Source organism: Aythya ferina (genome assembly GCF_964211825.1).
Source record: "Aythya ferina genome assembly, chromosome: 6".
NCBI lineage: Eukaryota > Metazoa > Chordata > Aves > Anseriformes > Anatidae > Aythya > Aythya ferina.
The window spans coordinates 26732118-26753643 of NC_140303.1; the positions used below are offsets into that span (position 1 = coordinate 26732118).

Genomic DNA, 21526 nt, shown 5'->3' on the forward strand with positions numbered 1-21526 from the left:
CTACTGCAAGCTTGAAATATTTGGATTTGTGTAAAGGAAATAGTTTGATTACTCTCAAAATGAAAATGGTACAGAAGCCCTCTTTTTTTCTGTCTTTCCTAGGGTTTCTGGAGGAGAACTCTTTGAACGAATTATTGATGAAGACTTTGAACTGACAGAGAGAGAATGCATTAAATATATGAGACAGATTTCAGAAGGAGTTCAGTACATCCATAAGCAGGGTATTGTGCACTTGGATTTGAAGCCAGAAAATATTATGTGTGTCAACAAGACTGGTACAAGTATCAAACTCATTGACTTTGGACTTGCAAGAAGATTAGGTAATGACTTTTCTTTTTCAGTATGATATGGGGAAAAGGACAGGACAAGCATTAAATAATTCTTACCATTACATTCTTCCATTTAAATGAGTAAATAGACATGTTTTACACAAATAAGTATGAAATTAGTAAAAAATAAAAAGTGGAAAATAACACATTCCAGAGAGAGAGGAGGGCACCTCATCTTTGAAAGTCTGCAGAAAGTAGCTATTTTTTTCTGTGACCATGGTATACCTGTAGATTGCAATGTAAAATATACAAAAGTACTAATATTAACAAATATTACCTTTACTATGAGAAATCGCAAAACACTAACTTTCTAACTCTAAGAAATGGAACAAAACATCAATCTGCATGAGTAGTATTACAAATATTTGAAACTTTTTAACAGCAGGATTTAAGGTGATGCTCCTGAAAACTTTCAAGTATGGATAGTTACATGGAATTTACACCTACCCATTAGTGTTCTCATTTTCCATCCTAACTAGCAATATATTGTTATATATGTGAAATATAGGAGGAATTCTATAAAAAGGTGTGTTTTACTCACATGCTCATAGTCATGCTCAAAATGACTAATGAAATAATACTACTTAAAATAATACAATGGGGGGGGGGAGGGGAAAGTTCCATTTGACAAGCTCCTCCTCTTCCTCTGGTGTTTTTAGTTGTTTCTTTTCATTCATTCTGGACTAAGTTTTCCAGCATGATCTGCAATCTTGCAATCTGAAAGCCAAAGACCATGGAGGATTCTTCTCTTCATATTGTTTGTTGTCAACTCAGCTTTAGAAGGCAGCCCTCCAGCTGTGTTTGTTCAGTGTTAATGCCAAAATCACACACTCATCTTTTTTTAATCCTGCACTTTCACAAGAGGGAAAATAATAATAATTCCAAGAATTAAAATGAGCTAAAACACTTTATGAAGATGTTATGCTGGCTGAGCTGAGATTTGTCACTTTTGCCATTAAATTGATTAGCACAACTCTGCATAAAGTTGCCTACAGCTACATTCTTAGTTATAATCTTTCCCCTTCACTCTTTAAAGAAAATTATAATTAATATTTATTAAAAAAAAAAAAAAAAAAAACAAAAAAAAAAACATTTTAATAAGAGTAAATTTTGAAATTGAAACCTGTTTTATATTACCTGCTATATTCTGCTCATCCTACTTCTTTTGATACTTAAGTAACAGACTATAACATACCCAAGAATATGATTTTACTAAAACAAACCAAAAATGGTATGTTGAAAAAATAGGGAAAAACAAATCTGCTTTTCAGATTTCAGATATTCAACTCCAAAAGCGCATTGCATGAATCTTGGGCACAACATTATATGAGTCTTGGAACTCAGAGACCTAAGCGTTTATTTCATTCATTAAAAAACGCGTGGCACCATTTATGTTCCTTCACCAGTGGTGAGATTTTTGTTACCAGCTGTGTGAAAGACTTCATCTCCGGATGTTCCAGCTGTCAACCTGGGAAACTATACTTTTACTGCTGAAGTGAGTGGTTTTCAACAGCAACAGATAGGCACGTAACAACAAAATACCTTTTTATAGAAATTTCTTCAGCTACATTTGTAATTTGATGCCCCAGTTAAAGCCACATTCAGCAAAAGGAAGATCCTGTTTTCAGTGTTCCGTTCATACCCATTAGGTTTTCCATTTTTCTGTTAATGTAGAGGCATCACTGTATATTGCATGGCTGATACTAGTTTGTGAGCTGCTACAGTCATGTTATATGTGGCAAATCTCTAACCTGTATATAACTTTTTTTTTTCTTTTTTTTTTTTTTTTTTTTTTTTAATGTCAAAATATGAGAGCTATGGGCACTGAACCTGATTTTGGTTTTACTATGCTCTACATTCATTTGGCTTAATGCGTTGCTAATTCTTGCAAAGTTACATTGTAGGTACTTGCTCTTTCTTTCACCAGCCCGCTGTTCTGGACAACACGGGGTGTGTGGCATTTCCATAGCAAGAGAAAGTGCCCTCCCATTCCATGCCCCTGATGTTCCATTTGCTAAAACAATTTTTACTACGTGACCTCTTTTTGCTAATTGTCTTACATGGAGAACTGACAGCACATTCCTCCATTTGTGTTCCTTCAAGCCTTGTGATTTTGAAATTGACTGTCAAAATCACTTTGATGAGATAGATGTGGGATTAGGAGCCCTCGTGCTGTGTCCATGACCCCAGTGCAGCAGATACTTCTCAACCAAGGGACTGCCAGAGGGAACAGTGACTGATTTTGCATTTCAGCTTCTGAGATTTATTTCTAATTTTTTTTTGTAACTAACGCAAACTGATGGTTCTAAATATTCATTGTTTCAATCAGTTTTAGAGAAAATAGAATCATCTCATTCTGCCGTCATTTGCTGCAGCTAATTAGTTTTCTTATACTGTCAGGAAATACCAAAGCCGCAGTGGGATATTTTCCTGACCTTTTTTGGTGTGCTGAGGAACACATGTAGAAAATTGTTTAAGATAAACTTCTTGAGCAGAAGAGAACGGGTTTTGAGTACTGTAAAGATATTTTTTTATTAATCAGTTGACTATACACAGTGCCGGCAACAGTTTGCAGCTAGCTTGTCAGCTTTCTGTCTGAACTAAGTGATATCCAAACACAGATCCTACTGTGTACCAAGCTTGTAAACATCTGGGTAAAGAGTTGACATATTACTGCACAGAAAAGGTCTTATTCTCTTCTTTTTTTTCTTTTATACACAGAAAATGCTGTATCAGTTCTTTCACTTTGTATGCTTGCACTCAAATGCCGTGTTTTCAAAAAATGTTCCTCTGACCTATGGGCAGCACATTTCATACACCAGCCTTTTGCATACACAGTGGCTCATGGTAGTTTACACAGTGCACAGAAAAGCTTCCAAACTTGGATGTGAAAATCCCAGCCTCAGATTTAGAAGATCACAATGAAGCTTTTAGAAAATAGGCTCTTTGTGACAAATTTTGGTAATTTTTCATAAGGACGGGTGGGAAAAAAATGGGGAAAATGGTATCTTAGGCTTCCTGTTTGTTTTTGGAAAGAATGGGGGATCTCTCATTACCTCTATGGAGAAGACGTCCTCATTTTAGCTAAATCAATTTAGGTTGGATATTAGGAAAAGGGTCTTTTTGTTGTAGGAAGGCTCTGGTTTCGTTAGTATAGGGATGCTGTGGGATATTTTTTGCATGTGCTTTTTAAAGGCTAATCGGGCAGGAAGGATCTTGATGTTGGTGAACCTGCATGGGGAGAATAGAGTTCTCTCTGCATAGAGAGGTCTCTGAAAGCAGAGATTACACGTGAAAATGAGGTTTCCACAATTAATTTATTATCAACACATCTGAGCAGTGCAAAAAGTGTTTCACAACATTCAAAATGAGAAACTGGCACAACTGTGAGTGAATTCACTATGGTAGTGCCTAAATTACCTGCAAGCATACCATTCAATCCTGAAGGAAGTTCTTTACCCCATATATCCTTCAATTTTCATGTTGTAAAGTGGGGATTTACATAAATCATAAGAGTACCAGCATAGATGCATGATTACATTTTATGAAATGACTAAACAGTTTTAAATGGAGGTAACTGTAAATGCATCATCAGAATTTGGATCAGCATTTATGTTGCAAAGTATGGTAATGGAAGTTTGAGCGCATAAAAATGCTCTGTACTGATTCAGTGTTGTGGACAAGCAGCTTTTACTGTAGTCTTCTCAAAACTTTGACCTGCTATTTTGTTTTGTTTTTCTCAAGCTTTTCTCTTGATTACAGAGCTGCAAATCTCTGCATGTGGTTACCTTAGCAGAAGCAGGATTGGAATCTGTTACATCTGTTTTTCTTCCCATTCATATCTGCTTTGTTTAGATGGTAATCTCTTTGGGAGAGAGATGGTTCCTCTCTCTGTCATTGTACTGTGCTTTATCTGGACACTACTCTTGCACAAAAGATAAGCACAGTGCAATGTGTCTCACTTAAGGCAAATACTGATTATTCAGGCACATGTGCAGACTGGACACGAGTATCTCAACCTAAATCCATGCCTGTTTGAAGTCAGAAACAACTTATCTTCTGACATTTTTCTACTTTTATAATCCTTTTTTTTTTTTTTAATTGGGACTGTTTTTTTTTCCCATCACTAATTTATTCCTCATAGTTTCCTTCCTGCCTGCCCTTGGTTATTCTTTTCCTCTTCTTCCCATCCTATTTAGAATAGCCATCAAAGAAATTAAGCCTATTGAGATTTACCTAGTACCTTCTTATTGAATTACATTGTGTTTCACACTATCAGTAAAAGTTAGACTTATCACTCCTAGTTGCATACTGGTAGCATAAACTGGTAATGTTAGATTCTGTATTGGTTCTTATTCTACCTTCATCACTGCATTTTCCAGTAGAATAATACCAGTGGGTCAGCACAAGAAAGATGAAGACAAAGTTCCTATGTCCTATGACATGATTCTTAGAGTTCATATTGCTAGCAGTAGCTTGGTTGTGGATCATTTCAGAAGCATCCACAAGCAGAGCCAAATGTAAGATATCTCCCCTTTTTTCACCACTTTGGGGCTCCAGAGGTATGCTTGTAGTCACATCTGGTTTCAAGAGCAGGCTCAAACCCACTTTTATTGATAAGGTAGTGATCCATTAGGTGTGTGTCATCTTGTTTTCTTGTTTCACCTCCTACCTGTGACACTTCAGTTAAGAGACATGTGACCTGGTATTGATTCTCTTTCCTGTTTAATCTATAAAAAATGTGTTGGATTAAAATAAATATTTCTTGTTATTATAACTTTATCATTACTCTATCTCTACCATAAAATACAGATCCCTGAGCTTTATTAAATCTTGGATAATTTGTGAAAACTCATCTTTAACCCTGGAATCCTGAAATCCTCTTGTGAAGCTGCTTATAGCAATGAAGTCTCAAACACTCGTGTACTTCAGAACATGCAAACCTAATCAAACACTAAAAGTTCTCTCCTTTCTTAGTCCTTGTGTTGTGCAAACTCCTTGCAATAGCAACCTTCTTAGAATGTGCCTTGTACTGTGTGGTAAAGGATGCTTAACATGTCGTTCTTTTTTACTATTCACGTGTCAGCTGAGAGAATAGCAGTTCAGGCATGATTTATGTTTTTCAGGTAAGAATCTTTAACAAAACCACAAATATGAGAGCAAAAGTGGTTTTTCTGTTGTTGGAGAATAACTGGAGAATTCTTAAATCCTGCATGCAGCAGTTAACAGTTTTCTCTTTCATTCTTCACAGAAAGTGCAGGTTCTCTGAAAGTTCTATTTGGGACACCTGAATTTGTGGCTCCAGAAGTTATAAACTATGAACCTATTGGATATGAAACAGATATGTGGAGTATAGGAGTTATCTGCTACATCTTGTGAGTACTTTGCTATTTGTGACCCAAATCCTTACAGTTTATGAACACATGAAATTTCCATCAACTCCTCGGTGTTCTTCAAATTTTTATTTATTTATTTATTATTTTATTCTACTACAACCTCCAACATGATTAATAAAAATTCTCTGTTGTCTAAAGGGTGTAACTGGTGAACTGCAGAATTAGAAGTTCTGGAAATTTAGCCGTTTAGTGTTATACATCCTACATCATAAACCAGCAACACTTCATCTCATTTAAAGGACAACGTGTCAGTATTTTATTATTAACTTCAAACTATTATTCCTTCAAGCTGTTTAAGAAAAATGTTTGGTCATGTGCTAAGTATCTTCCTATTCTTTTATTCTCAAGAGAGATGATTTTTGTGAAATTTGGGGGTCTTTTTATTCAGGGTACATCTTCCACAGGACAGACTAAAATACTCCAGCATTACTTTATCTGTTCACGGTGCATTTTCATTTATTATTAAATGCAAAGTATTAGATAAATATTTTTTTAAGTAGCATGGATAAACCTCATGGAAATACTTTGGAAGGTTGGTGTGTATTTGGTGTGATCTTTATATGTGATTTGATAACATGTGATTATGAACTTCAGAAGGCTTAGAGAAATTTATATGGAAATAGCATCTCCCAGGTCTCATGCCTGGTACATCAGTTGATCTTCCTCCAACTGTGACATAAAAAACATCATACCAAAATGATACAAATACAAATGCAAATGAAATGGGAAAGTCAATTTGGAGCACGGTTCTTTTTCCCTCACTTTAGTTTCAATATTCAGGAAAAGGGAGATGTACTTTTCACTTGTTCTTTTAAAAGGCTTCTGTTGATGCTTTACTTTGTTCTGTAAAAGAACCCCCCCTCCCTGGCCGGCCTCGTCCCTGGCAGCTGACAATGCGGAGGTGTTTGCCTCGCCTTTACTCAGTCTGTCAGTGATTCTGCTTGCCTTATCAGCCTATTTTTGTTCTCATATCCTTCTTATTTCCAAACTAAGCAAAATCATTTTCTCTCTAGTCCTGTGCAAAAGCTACTGCATCAACTTTCTTACTCCCAGCAAAGACTTAGAATGTTTCTGTTATTTAATTCATATGGGAAGCGTGCTACACTTTTCAAGGTCACTTTGCTCTGCCAGTTTATTTACAGGGCCTTTATTTTCCATTCACTTTCAGCATTTTTTTTTTTCGGGACCTTGAAAGCTCGTTTGGATCATTCTGTAGTTCAAATAATTTAGACCACACAAGCTGTACTCAGAAGACAAATCCATTTATTTCTCTAGTTTCTGAGGCCTCCTGAGTTACAAAGCACTGGAAAAGTGGTGCAGAGATCCCAGACTGCCTGCATGGCTACGGAAAAATCACCAGTGAAATCAATGCTGCATTGCCCTCTAGAGGCCTTTTACACGTTAAGGAGCAAAGCATTCACAGGAGACACACACGTTGGAGGTTTTTAACATCTTTTGCTTTCGTCTGTTACCAAAGTATATGATGAGGTTTTGTGTACTTGCAGTATAAGCAGGTAACCTATCATGTGAAGTGCCAGACAAGCCCAGAAGAAGTCAGTGGCAGCAGCTGTGTGTCTTCCCATGTCATGTAGCCAGGGCTGCTGCTCATGTATGTTACCGGTGGGTCACACCATCATCATCTAAGTAGGCAAGGCAAACGGAGCAGGTGAAACAGAGATAAAAAAGGTGAAATGTCTCACCAAAAGTCAGTCCTCTGGCAGTGGCAGGACTGCAACTTCCCGGTTCTTCTGTGCCACCAGAAGATACCTGGATGCTGTAATGTAATGTAATGATGGGACGGGGGTTGTTACTCCTGATCCGATGTGCCTTGTGAAATATATTGTGAAATAATTTGTTTGCTAACGTGTCTAAGCTTGTATAAATCCTCATGAGGGGAAAGTAACATTACCCAAATGCAATGAAAATCATCTCATTTTTGATGCCTAACTATCCCCACAATAACAATCAGCAGTAGTAATAAGCATTTGTTTCTTGCCATCAGAATAAAGTAACAGAAGTGAGGGGAGAGGTGTGAGTCATCGCTTGGACTTTCCCTTCCCACCTCAGAGTGACAGGCTCCAAATCTGTCTTCACTTCCTTAAAGTCCAGCTATTTTTGCAGACTTATAACTGTGAGCTACGATCCAAAAGGGACCATCACATCACCATTACAGAATGCAAATAAAAGTCACTGAGAATTGGATCTCTCATTAGTTGTAACTCTGCTTTCCTGTTTTGATTGTGAGCTCAGAACTGCCAAATCTCATTCACAAAGTGTGAGACTCACTCCCTTGGTGTCTGCCTCACATACCATCGCGGGTTTGTAACTTAACATTTACATCCTCCCTCTCCCTGATGTGGTGAGTGGGGTCATGAAGGAAGAGGTGACCACTGCTGTGGCACTGGACCTAAGAACAGGTCTGCTACAGGTAGCTGATGGCCCAAAGCTGCTGCTGTGTCCATCATACACCTTAAGGGAAGCTGCAGAAAGCATTGCATGACTTGACAACACCTCTTTTCTGGTAGGATTCAGGAGAGTTGAGAGCAGCCTAGAGAGAAATGTGTTCCTGGTATGTCCTGCACAACAGAAATAAAACCCAGGCTCCACAGAGAGCTATCGAAGAGATCTTTGTGGGTGGAGGGTTCTTCCCTGCAGAAGAACTAATGGGTGGGATGTATCCTCAAGTAAGAAACAGAGTGAAATCACTCCTTCAAAACCCTTCAGGAAAACCTCTCTCCTTCAGCCATGCAGGCATAAATACAGATATTGCACTCTGCTGGGTTGCTGCATGTCTTCCTTACAGCATGAGTCACTTAATCCTACAACTAATAGTGTACCCTTTCCACATTTCTAAGCTATATATTAAAGCCTCTTAATCTTTCTGGATAACTCATTTAGTTGTGTCTCTTCATCACTCTCTGTTCTTCCTTAAATTTCCCTATTTGTATTCTCCACCTCACGCTTTTTATCTTCCACTTTTATCTTGCTCTCTGTCCTGTTCTGCATCACAGTACTGTCCCAGATATTTAAGTTGATATATTGCCTTTGAAGTAACAGGCCACAAATATTATAGCTTGTGTATATCATCTCCGTTTATGTCTATTTCAGTGTTTCTTTTTGCATTTGCAGTAACCTTTATCTAGTGAAGGTTAAAACCTCCTGAATTCTTTCCAGCTCTTTCTGTCCAATTTATTTTACTAAATTTGTTTTTTTGGGTTGTGTGTGTGTTTTTTTTTTTTTCTATTTCTAGTTTTTTTTTTCCAGTGATACATTTGGATAGCCAGTAGTTCCAATATTTAGTAATCTGAAGCAACTTCTAAATTCTATTTTATTTTGGGACTTTGACAAGGCACAGCACTCTCTGCTGACTTGCATTCGGCTCTATGTTATATTAAAATTTTAAGCCTTGTAAATATAAAGATGAGAGAGCATGCCTTGTTCTTTCAATAAAGCAAATTAAGAGGCCTTTGATGCCACAATTCTACTGCTCAAAAGGCAATGAATAATTTGGTCAGTGGCACTGGCAAGGTGTGATTCCACATTAATCCACCAGGCACATAAAAGAAGGATGAGAGCTGGGTACTCGTCCGGCTTCAGCAATGAGCTGCATTCGTTTACATGGGTCTCAGTGGTCCATTTCTTCCCTTTGATGACTGGTGCAGGTGTGAGTCAGCCCTCAGATAAGGAAAAGATTGTTTTGTACAGTGGATGCAAGTCTTCAACAAAGTAGAGTGAGCCTAATTATTTGTTTTATTTCACTTGTAAAAGAATTAAATTACTACATGTTCTCCAGGGTGAAGTTATTATCATCTCTGCCTAAATGGGCTTTTTTAGCATGACCTGCACAGTTTTTATCAGATTGAGATAAAGTTCTCTTCATACTGAAATTTGTTGCTTTTTTCACCATTAATGCCATGCAAAAACAGTAAGGAGGAGCTCAGTGTCAGCAGCTGCTGCTGTAGACACTGCTTGCAGAGGAACGCTCAGAGTCTGACTTTTTGGGACATGCAGCAAGCTCATCTTTCCTGGATTAGTGACAGTCTTAATGCACAGATTTCCAAGTGAAATGCTGTGGTGTTCGTTACACAGGCAGTAAGACTGGTGACTACATTGGTCCTTTTGATCTTAAGATTTCTAAACCTGCCCTGAGAGCTTCATTAGAACAGACCAATAAATGTTAAGGATCATCTAGAGGATAAAATATCTTTCTCCTTTATTTAGAAGTGGAAACCATGAAAGACTTTTTAAACAAATGGTTCTTACCACGCCAGGAAGATGCCTGGTTAAGTAGCTGGAAAAATGTTTTCAGTAAACAACTTGCTTCTTGTCTAATAGTAACTTCACAGTGTAAGCTCAGTATTAATTTTCTGGAGAGGTAGCTCATCTTTATCACTTAGCTGCAGCATTCCAAAAAGAAATTGTTTCCATAATCTGTCAAAAGAGTTGCTGGGCTATTATTACTTTAAATGGCCATTAAGAAACGAACAACCAAGACTTAGGTCAGTGAGATCTGTGATAAAGATAAGAATTTCTGGGTATAACCTACATTAGTAGCTTTTTTTTTTTTTTTTTTGGTTTTGGTTTTGGTTTGTTTTTTACTTTCTGTACACAGGGATCTAGTTCTCCTTACAAGTTTTTTCATGACAAAGAAACTGATTCATGGTGTAAAACTGTGGTAGAGAGAGATTATTTTCACCTTATAAATTTGGCACAGCACATACAGAAATACAAAAATACTTTCATTGAAAGCTTGGAATGGGTACTGTTACACTGGGGTTTGGAATGGCAAAGCGAATGGCAGCTTAATGGGAACCAACCTGGCAATTTACAAAATGCATGGAATGGGTCAATCCTACAAAAGCAATTATGATTTTAGCAGATAATCCTGTCACGCAATACTTAAAAAAAATAAAATAAAATAAAAATAAAATAAAGCCAAACAACCTCTTTTTAACCTCTTTAATTTTCTGTTTATCCTCATCTCTCAGAAGATATGTGTGACACACATTCCCTTTGCCCTGAAAGCTAGCTGTCTCTGAGATGTCTCTATAAACCCTGCATCTGCAATATCAGCGTGGAGCAATGGGCAATATCTGCAGCAGCCTCTTTAGCACGAAAGTGATTTCTCAATACAGCAGCTTTAATCTCTGGAAATAGGCCAAGCTATTATAGCACAAGAGCTGCATAATACTATTTGTGGTAATACTATGCAAAGGTCACATTTGCCATCCTTCGACAAAGTGTTGAAGGGAAATGGGATTGTTCTTGCTCTGCCTACCCAAGTGTTTCCTCTGGAAGTCTAACAGCATGAAGGAAGAAGACGTGCATCCCCTAAATTGATAATGAATTAAAGAAATACCTCACAAACCTGTCATTTGTATAAATTGTGAGCTCTTTTGTAAGCCACTGAATTGCTTGAAAGATTATTGTGCTTACTACATAGTCAAAAAAAGAGACAAAAAATCTGGAAGCCAATATCTAGACTTGTGATATGGATGAGATCTTTTTACCTCCTAACACATTATGGAGAATGATGGTTTATTACTACAAACAGGAAAAGGCTTAAATGTTTGAATGGGGAGAGATTTAAGGCTTTGCAGGAGTGCTTTGCAGATTCCAGGACAGAGCTTTTGCATCAGCAACTGACTTGCCGGGACTGCTGATGTGCGTGAGGGCAAAACAGAGTCCTTCTCATTCTGCAGTGGCTACACCAGCTCGCCAGTGCTGTCAGGCATAAAACCTCTCCTGGCAAACTGTAAGTGTCAAAGACAGAGAACAGTTACGGGAAAGTAGGTTGGTTTTGTGAGCATTTTTTGTGTGTGTGTGTTAATCCTTCAGCTTTCTGTAACTTGTGCCTGCAATACATTCATAAATGGGTTGTGCCACCTTCTACATTTATTAAGGCAGGCTTCACATTTCTGTTTGAATGCACCCCATATAATGGAAAACAAGACAGCAGATTCCTTCTATTTTGATTTACCTTCTTCTGCCTGAGGGAAAAAAAAAAAAAAAAAAAAAAAAAAAAAAAAAAAAAAAAAACCTTTTATCTTCATCTCATGTATTATTACTAGCAAATTTCTGAAGTATACGTGTACGACTCTGCACTCCACAGTACTGCACACAGCTTCCAGAAATGGTAAAAGATTTTGTGTCTGCTTCGCCTGAGACTTCAAAGAGTGTCTTCCTGCTTTGCCTATAGAAGTATAATCCATAAGAACAAATTCTGAATGAGATTTTGAATGTAACTAGAAACAAAACATAGCAAAATAATTTCACTGGAGATTTATACTAATATTATTAATCTAATAGCTCACTTTATTAAATCCCTACTCTTTTTTTTTTTTAACCAATCTGTTCTGTGATATTCAGTGGCTTTGCAATATTTTTCCATATAATATTTTCAGAACGCTAATAAATTCCATTTTTCCAAAGGAAAAAAAAAAACAAAAAACAAAAAAACAAAAACAACACAACACTACTGTTGAAATGTAACTGGTTGTTTAAGAGAGTAGTTTACACTGATTGTACAATGATTGTACAGAGAAAGGAAATAAAGGCTGTAAAATTTCATGAAGAATAGGTTATTATGTAAACTGCATGCCAGGGAGAAGACCTGGAAAACTGTATAGCTTGCGGTTCCAAGGAACAAAGCAACCTTTTGCCTGAAATTTTTTACTGAAAGGGTGAAATATACAGATACCAGAAGTATCTGGATGCACAAAGGTACAGTATAATAAACAACAAAGCTCAACGAGGGAAAGATACTCTGCAAAAATGACACCGTGATGTTCTGTAATTGCCTTTCACTTGCAATTTATCAGTTACATTGAGTTAAAAGCCTTGGAAGCTCAACTTATGTTATAAAAGAGTATTATTTCCATTTCACGCATCATGATGACTGACTGAGAACATAAAGACCAAAATACTTCTGGGTGCATCTGCATAGCTCTAGAGCCTGCAGTGATGTGGGACTCTTTTATCTGGCAATATAATTTGCGGCGGGGAGAGGGCTGAGTGTGGTTTTGTTTACAAAACAGCCCCTTGAATGTCCTGATTTCATGCAGCATTTTTCTTCCTGGCCTCTCTCTGCATAAATAAATGGAATAAAATGTACAGAAACCTGGATTTGATGGTAAGGGTAGTAAGGTCACTCTGAAAACATACATACACACACAAAAATATATTCAACTGAGTTTGGTGTGAAATTTGCAGTATTATTTATGCAGAACTACACAAGTCACTTGTAAAGCTGGTATGCTCCACTTTCACCTAGTTCCACTTCACTCCTCAAAAATCTTGGGAAGAGAGAAAGAAGCAGAAACATTTTCCTTTCAGTTTTGCAGTCAAAATTCTAGTTTCCTCCCCACATGGCTATCCATAGTGACCTTTGTGTCTTTTTTATTAAAAAGAAGGGGGAGGGAGAAGGGAGCTTTTACTGACAGAGCTCTGCAGGACATCGGAGCTGTCACGCAGGATTTTAATTTCCTCCATTTGCAAAATGTCACTGTTTGTTCTGTGTCCGTCTGTCTGTTCTGCCCCCAGGGTCAGTGGACTTTCTCCTTTCATGGGAGACAACGACAACGAAACCCTGGCCAACGTGACCTCAGCAACGTGGGACTTCGATGATGAGGCTTTTGATGAAATCTCTGACGATGCCAAGGACTTTATCAGCAATCTACTGAAGAAAGATATGAAGTAAAGCCGTTGGACTTGATACACTCTCTCTGTTTGCATTTAGCTGAACTTGCCATTCTTGTTTCCCCCACTGTGAACCTCCACATCGCTGCAGGCACCTCTGGCAATACTTTATAAGGAGCTCCGCGTGCCCGCCTGTCTGTGTGTGCAGCTCCCGTTTAGTTTACAGTGCGGAGGCTCAATGGAGGGCTTACTTTTAATCCTCTGCACGTTCTGCTTTTGCTTTCCTCCAGGCAAGATGCAGCCTGAGGCTTTGTGTGCCCCCTTGTCCTTTACTGTAGTGTGACCACTGTGTAAGAACTGCAGCTTCTGCATGAAATGCTCTGTCTTGATCTGAATGAGCTGCAGTTTCGCAAGGTTTAGCTCGCGTGTTGCTTTTTGAATGCGGTGCCTCTGAGTACCACAGCTTTCCTACAAATCTAGGAATTGGGCAAGAAAGAAAAAAAAAACTCAGAGTTGGAAACCCTGTGTACAGCAGACCAAAAAAAAGGGACAAACCAAGGAGAGGAAACATTCTTCTTCCAATGAGTTTGCAATCGGATGGTAGAGAACAGAGGGTTACTTGTGTGTGCATCACAAACAAAATGGAGAATGGGTGTGGCTTGGTCAGAGAATTGGACATTTCTTTTTTTATTTTTTTTTTATGTTTAGTGCTGCAGAGAAGGAGGGTATTAAGTGGTGGGAAAGGGGAAGTTTCCGTAATTGAAGAAAAGGAGATCTGGGACAGGGCAGGCATGAGGTAACTGGATCATTGCCATCGAGGCTCTGTTGTATATGTTCCATGCCTAAAACATATGGCTTTTCATGCTTTGTTTTGTAACGTTTTATTCACACATGAAAATGCACAGCTTTCTCTCTCTCTCTCTCAAAAAAAAAAAAAAAAAGAAAAGGCTAAGAATTGAGAAAGTGAGTTTGGGAAGAGAGCACGGCTGGGAAAGCAGTGCCATGTGATCTATGATGCTAAATTTAGGAAACAGAAAAATCAGCTCTGAGAAAAGAGAGAGAGAAATAATGTTAAAGCAGCTACCGTTAATGGCAACACTGACTAGTCTTTTTATGTAAAAACAGGAGTCGCTTAAATTGTACTCAATGTCTTCAGCATCCATGGCTGCAAAAAGACACCAAAAACATGGAAGCCAAAAAACTTTCCAAAGATAGGATGAAGAAATATATGGCCAGAAGAAAATGGCAGGTAACAAAGAGGATATACAAGTGGGCTTGTTATCCTAATAAGTCTCTGTATTTCTAATGTGTGTGATTCCAAGAAACACGTCGTGCCAGGCAGCTTCTGCTGCAAGGGAAAACTCTGGTGTGGGCAGCGTGTAAATGCAGTGAGCAGGTTTGGTGCCTACAGGCAAGCAGGAGGAAGGTGCACGGCTGCACATATGTAACACGTGAATCCAAGTCAGGCTACTGGAAGGCACAGGGGTCATGAGCCCAAGCGTAGATTTGCCTGTGCTTCTGAGGGTCTGAGTGCCTTCCCTCCCTGCCCGCTCTGTGCTGCTGAGGGCCAGGGGTTTATGCTACCCTTAAGAAATCTGAACTTAAAAAAAAAGCTTATCCACCTGGCCTGTCTAAAAATACCCTCATTTTGAGGTAGCTTCATTCTCCTAAACCTGTAGTCCCTGTCCTGTTGAGGCACCAAGCTCAGGATTCAGTCAGACTGGTTTAACAATTTTATTTGACCTATCTGGTGTCCATGTCTTCTTTTTTCTTAACGCTGGAACTGTTGTAGCAGGTCCATCTGTGCCGTTCTGGTAGCTAGGGTAGTTGATACATAAAATGCTGGATCCAGCTTTTTAATTACCCTACAAAATACTAATTTATGTAAATCTAATTATATTTCCTCTTACATTCTATTTTACGTGTTTCTTAGGAGCTCATGCAAGCTGTACAAAAATACACACGCCCGTACTAGGGCAATGTAGTTTGAGTGTATTTTAGTGTCCTGGTGGTTGATTCTTGAGCCTGTCAGAGGTCTGCTTCCATCATGCAGATGGTACTTTCTCATCCGTTTCGTATTAGCTGCTTGTTCATTCTTGATGAAACTCAGTCCAGCCCATAAGGCTATCGAGAAACCCGTCCTCCTCCAGAACTAAGTTCCAGTTAAACAGTACATAGCTTTTTTGCTGGCTGTCCTCTCGCACAGTGCTTCTTATCCTCAGCTAACAGAGACATTCATTTAGGTATGAGTTCATCAGGGGAAGTTTATATCTGCAACTAAATTTGGTAATTCAGACCAGCCTGCTCTGTCTCTCCTAAAACATCAGAGCTATATATAAGCAGTTTGTCCAACAATTCCAGTGCGGTTTGCAGAGATCCCAGCTAATTTGTCCGAAGCACCATTGTTACAGAAAATCACATGCTTTTTGGATTGGATTGATCAGAAGCCTTTTGTGTTATGTCTTAGAAAACAGGCCATGCTGTCCGAGCAATAGGAAGACTGTCATCCATGGCAATGATTTCTGGTATGAGTGGGAGGAAGGCCTCTGGGAGCTCGCCCACCAGCCCGATAAATGCAGACAAACTAGAGAACGAAGGTAAGAACCTTGCTGCACCACCTTTTTACCTCTCCAGCAATCGTACTAAAACTTTCGGCAAAATGTTAGAGACCAATTGTCAAGTAGGTTATTTCTCCTGTCTCTCTTTTGTTGTTACCTTTTTCTTTTTCTTTTTTTTTTTTTTTTATATATAAATACATATATATATATATATATCAAAAAGTTATTGTTCTTGTATTCTGCTATTCAGAATGCCCCAGTGCTAGTACTGGCAGTAAATTGTTCTCTTTTTAAAGGCAAGGAATTAAGGCAGATTTGTCAGCTGCACTTTGTATCAGTTTGGGAATGTGTGTTTATACAAAGATTGCAGTGATGTATTAGCTTCTCATGCAAGCGAGCAAGCAGTAAAGTATTAACGCTTGCTGTAACCAAGAGCTGTACTGGGGCTTAACCATGCCTCTCAGACAGGAGCATTTCCAAAAAAAAATACAAGTAAAAAAAAAAATAACAATAAAAAAAAATAACGTGCCTACATTATTCCCCGAAGTCCCCAGTTGAAATGTGGATTTGTGGTGTATATCGATCAGAGGTGCAGATGCTTGACACTTCTGGAAATGAAGCCAGTCATCCTGCCACTCTCACACAGACTGCGGGGGGCCTGATCCAAGTTGAAGTGCTTTACCCCTCTGACGAGCAGAAGTCTGGATTTGCATACAAGCAAATTCAAGGGGGAAAAAAATAACAAAGATTATTCATAGCATGGTTGGCCTGCATGTTGATTTCTTTCTATTTATGGTCTGAATAGTTGTTCAGTTGTGAAAGACTGGCACAGAACTAAGCAGTTAACGTCCTGACTGTCCCATCAGCCTTGAAGAATTAAGTGAATTAAATGAAAGATGCTTTCATTACCATAAAAAATGCAATGCATCTTTTGAGAACATCCCCTGTAAAATAACTAACTACCTTTTCACTCTCCTCCAGATGCTTTCCTTGAAGAAGTGGCTGAGGAAAAGCCCCATGTAAAGCCATATTTTACTAAAACCATCCTTGACATAGAGGTTGTGGAAGGAAGTGCTGCTAGATTTGACTGCAAAATTGAAGGTACATTCAATTAGCATATTTCTTTCTTTCTTTCTTTTTTTCCCTGCCAGCTTTCTGCAGTGTGCTGTAGTTTAGCTCTTTTTTCCCTGTGTTACTGTTGTTTTGGTGTCATTTTGGTTTACCAATATCTGCATGTCACAGCATGGATGTGTTGTAGTAACAGAATTTACTGGGAGCAGCATGGGCTTGTTCTGTGCTTGCCATAGAGCAGGAGCCTCCAAGAGTCAACGTGTGAGTCACTAATTTACAATACCAAGTGGGAGCAGTAGGATGATTTTTGAGGGTCAAAACAATTAAAATGGAAAAAAAAAAAAAAAAAAGATGCAATGTAGTGCCGTAAGTTGCAAGAATTACTCTTAGAGATTGATAAGCAGAAACTAAGAACAAGTAGGGAGTCATTGTCTGAAATGAAAGTTTCAGGTGACATTAAGATGACTATGCATGCATTGTGTTAAAGGCAAAGAAGTCCCTAACTGTATTTGCAGAAGAAATAATAATATAATTGTGCTCATTACCAAAGTCACAGCTAGTAAACAGCATGTGCTTGTTGTTGTTGTTTTAACTTGCAAACTCAGGGAAGAAAATTCAGACTGGAATATGCAGATAGAACAAGTTTATGAGGGGACTCCTAAGGAGCTTTGCTTGGTCAGCCTAATACCCTGAAGGCTGACTGCTTGCATTTCTATTGCAATGAGACTGAAGCTCCTATGTTACAGCTGTTGACAAAAACTGAAGATTAGGAAGAAAAGAGCCGTTAAAACAAAATGGATAGAGTGGGTACCATAGTGCATGCATTAAAAATTAGACAATTTCTAATTTTAAAATGAGTTTCAGAACCGGCTTCACTGACCTTCTGCTTGTTTCTGTGCTCCTAATCTCTTTCACTGCCTGTGTTTCCTACCTCACAGCGGAGATGTGAGGATGGATTATTGGTGCTGATGGATGCTCAGCGTGAGGGGTATGTGCCTAAGTACTGCATGGAATAAAACGGGTGGATGTTTGGAACCACTGATGTTCTAGACTTTCCAGTGCATCTCTGTAATGTTTGTTGTGCACTAGGGATTCCTGCACTTTATTTCTGTTCAGCGGGAAGTCACCCTCTCGTCACAGTCCAGGACTTGGCTGAGACAAGCCTTCGGTTTGCTACACCAGCCAAGAGTACTGTATAAGGGATTGTTCTTCAGCATGTACTGTACAGCCCTGCTCCGGGTGCTTCGAGTACAGCAGAGCCATTTGTTTCACAAAAGGCTTGGAAACTCCCTCCGAGCTGCATAATTAAAATGCTTTTCTTAGACTCCCTTGTTTATCCTAACAAAGACAAATGGGAAACGAGTTCCATGGTCACCTCACAGGACAGGCTGGTTTGTCAGGAACACGATAAGAGGAGGAAAATTCAGAACAGCTGCAACAAAGCAACCTGAGAAGGATTCTGAATTGTAGTTGTAGCCCTAAATACCATCCTCTTTACACCCTAAATCTCAGTGGTGGGAACTGCAGGTCCCACAAAAGCTGCACCATAAGGTAAGCCTCACACAAACTATTAAGAGTCCCTTTCTGGCTGATGATCAAGACGTACAAAAAGCTGTCTGGAGACATTGAAAAAGTGATGGAAAGTGGTATCCAGACAGTACCTCAGAGCTAACTTTCAAAAAAAAAGAAAAGAAAAAAAAAATCAGATCATTTGCATTTATTTTACACTGAATTCATTGAAATATCTGTGTATCAGCATATTGCCATATCCATACACAGATGTGAAATTGGAGTTTAAAGTAATTACAGATGAGTTAATACTCGTTTATTGCAATTGCTGGTCTCTCTCCACTATTGCAGGCTATCCTGACCCTGAGGTAATGTGGTTCAAAGATGATCAGCCTGTCAAGGAGTCCCGTCACTTTCAGATAGATTATGATGAGGAGGGGAACTGTTCTTTGACTATTTCTGAAGTATGTGGGGACGATGATGCCAAATACACCTGCAAAGCTGTTAACAGCCTTGGGGAAGCAACATGCACCGCAGAACTCCTTGTGGAAACAATGGGAAAAGAAGGCGAAGGAGAAGGAGAAGAAGATGAAGAGGAGGAGGAAGAATGAAACAAGGCTCAAAGAAAAAAAAAATGATAAAAATATATTTAAAGACTCTCCTTATAAGGCTCAGAAAACCAAGTTATCAAAAGCACCTTGTGTGATACATAGGTCTTTGGGGGGTTGTTTTTTCAGCATGATCAGTTGATACCTGTTTGCTTCATGTATGGGCATTAATTGAAATCAGCAGGCAATCTAAGTTGCTAGCATGATTGGATTTACTTTAAGCAAGTCATCAAGTAAGTTGCCCAGTCTATTTTAAAATTAGAATGTATGGAAAACAAGTTACAATTATATTCTGAGCTTCTTAAAGCAAAGCAGTATGGTAACTGAGCTCATAGCTCTACAACATCACTTTCCTCAGCCAAAACTGCAGCTAAGTTGGCTCCCTAAGGTTTACTTTACAAGGAATCATTTGCCAGACGTGCAGTGAATCTCTCCAGTCCAAAGAAACATGCTGCTCCCAGAGCAGGAGCTTCTATAAGGGAAGGTCTGATACATCCAGCATTGCAATTTCTATGTTGGCATGATTCCTTCTGCATTTGTTTTAAATGTGATTTCATTGTCCTAACTTCAGACACATCTACGGCCCTTTCTCAGCATGCTGTTGGTGCAGTTCTAATCTTATCAACTTTCCCTTATAGAACCTGTCACCTCAGCGCAGTTACAGCTGCCGACTTAAGAAACAGACCGAAAGACTGCAAAGACAGGATATTTTCTGTTGTTCTGGTCAGTTTAATATTGATTTATGATTCATATATATGCTGCTGTGAGAAGGATGTTATTGCACAATCAGTGTCTTCGATGTGCATGTGAGTGAATGGAATCACAGGTTAGTTAAAAATTCACTTGCATTTGTTTGGCAATTGCAAAACAGATTTCAACTGATGGTAAGCTGGAAACTCCCATAGATTTTTGGAGTAGTCAAAAAAAGACAGTAGTCTGGATTAAAAACTCCTTTATACTTAGCAGTTTCCAAAGAATCTTAACCTATATAGGACCTTATTTGTACCTTATGAGCTTGACTGTCGTGTTTTCGTCTTGAACCTGCACCAGTAAGGCTGTTGCCTTTTTTTTAAATGCAGAAAAAAAATTGAAACAAAAAAATCCAAAACCCTGCGTTTGTTTTTTTTTTTTTTCTCAGAAATTGTTAATGCACTCAAGACTTAATAACTTTGCTTTCCTTTCACAGTATTGGCACTTTTTAATTTTTTTTTGTTGTTGCTGTTGCTCAGAGGTAATATCAGCGGCTGAAAGGTGATATGCATAATCCAGAAAGTGTCTTATATCTATGTATCATTCCAAAAGTGAATCTTTTTCTTTTCCACTTTGTGTGTAAAGTGCAACCATTTGCATTTCAAGGTTACCTCTTTAAAAAAAAATACCTTAAATCCTCACAATTAAGTAGTCAGTGTACTTTATTACAGATGTGTACAATATCAACCTTAGGTTGTTTGATATTACCTAGTTGTGTATGTGTTTCATATGATTTGCTCTTCAACATTCAAAGCTCAACTAATGTGGATGACACAATGGTTTTTAACTGCTTTACTCTTTGTTGCTAAGTTCAGATTGCCAGCATGTCTTTTCCTTTTCAATTGATAAAGAACTCTTGTTATACTAAACACAGTATTGCCACAATTCCTTATACAGAAAGGTTTTAATCTGATTTAGAGCATACAGAGCTTTTCTCACGTTTTTAAATGTTTTAGGCAACAATGGGGTGTATTTTGTACCTTAATAAAAATATGCTAATGTTTTCCCTGTTTGTTAAACCATCAGAATTGCAAAGATGAGAACGCTACAGCTGTAGTTACTCACAGTTCCTAAATAAATAATACCACAAAGCATGCTACTTGTATACTCTATTGCAGGCGTCACTGCGGTCACGTTGGCTAAGCAAACCAACAGCTGCGGTCTTTTCCTATTCTGTCTTGAGACCTGCCTGGCACAAAAACGGGTGAGGTGGCAACAGTGAAACTTGCTTGGTCTTTGCGGTGCTGCTGCGCTTCTCCTGTCCCCTCAGCACAGGCGAGCGCTGCAGGGAGGCTGCTCTGTCCCAGTGCCATCAGGTGCAGCGTGGGGCTGGCACGACTTACAGCTGCGTGCTCTGCCATGCATCTCCAGCCTCATCGCTTGATCACAAGCGTAAACGTGGATGGGACACCATGGCAGCTCTGGTTTTCTCTTACATTTGAGAATTCCTGACGACAGGGAAATATACAGTCCAGAAAGACTGCAGGAGCAAGAGGGGAAAAAATAGGAAAAGTGCATACTTACACCAGTGTTCCTAAGTACTATAAAGATGAAGGTGTTTAACACCTTTGCTTACACTGCCTTTACGCAGACCATTCAACACACAGACTGAAGCAGCATGGGCCATGCAGGATGATGCAGAAAGTCCCTAAAGCAAAGGTTGTGAA

The 21526-nt window shown here is 38.7% G+C and overlaps 1 protein-coding gene across 4 annotated transcripts in view; it reads left to right on the top strand.

The window, feature by feature from the left end:
* MYLK (myosin light chain kinase) overlaps nt 1-20953 on the top strand; it is a 201793-nt gene extending 180840 nt beyond the window's left edge. For all 4 annotated transcript variants that reach the window (XM_084524653.1, XM_084524650.1, XM_084524652.1 and 1 more), the window contains 7 exons: nt 103-320; nt 5581-5704; nt 13268-13420; nt 14489-14612; nt 15831-15960; nt 16903-17022; nt 18853-20953. In XM_084524653.1, coding sequence (XP_084380779.1) covers nt 103-320; nt 5581-5704; nt 13268-13420; nt 14489-14612; nt 15831-15960; nt 16903-17022; nt 18853-19112 — 1129 coding nt within the window. In that variant the 3' untranslated portion in view covers nt 19113-20953. The remainder of the gene's footprint in view (nt 1-102; nt 321-5580; nt 5705-13267; nt 13421-14488; nt 14613-15830; nt 15961-16902; nt 17023-18852) is intronic.
* Nucleotides 20954-21526: the final 573 nt, after the last annotated feature.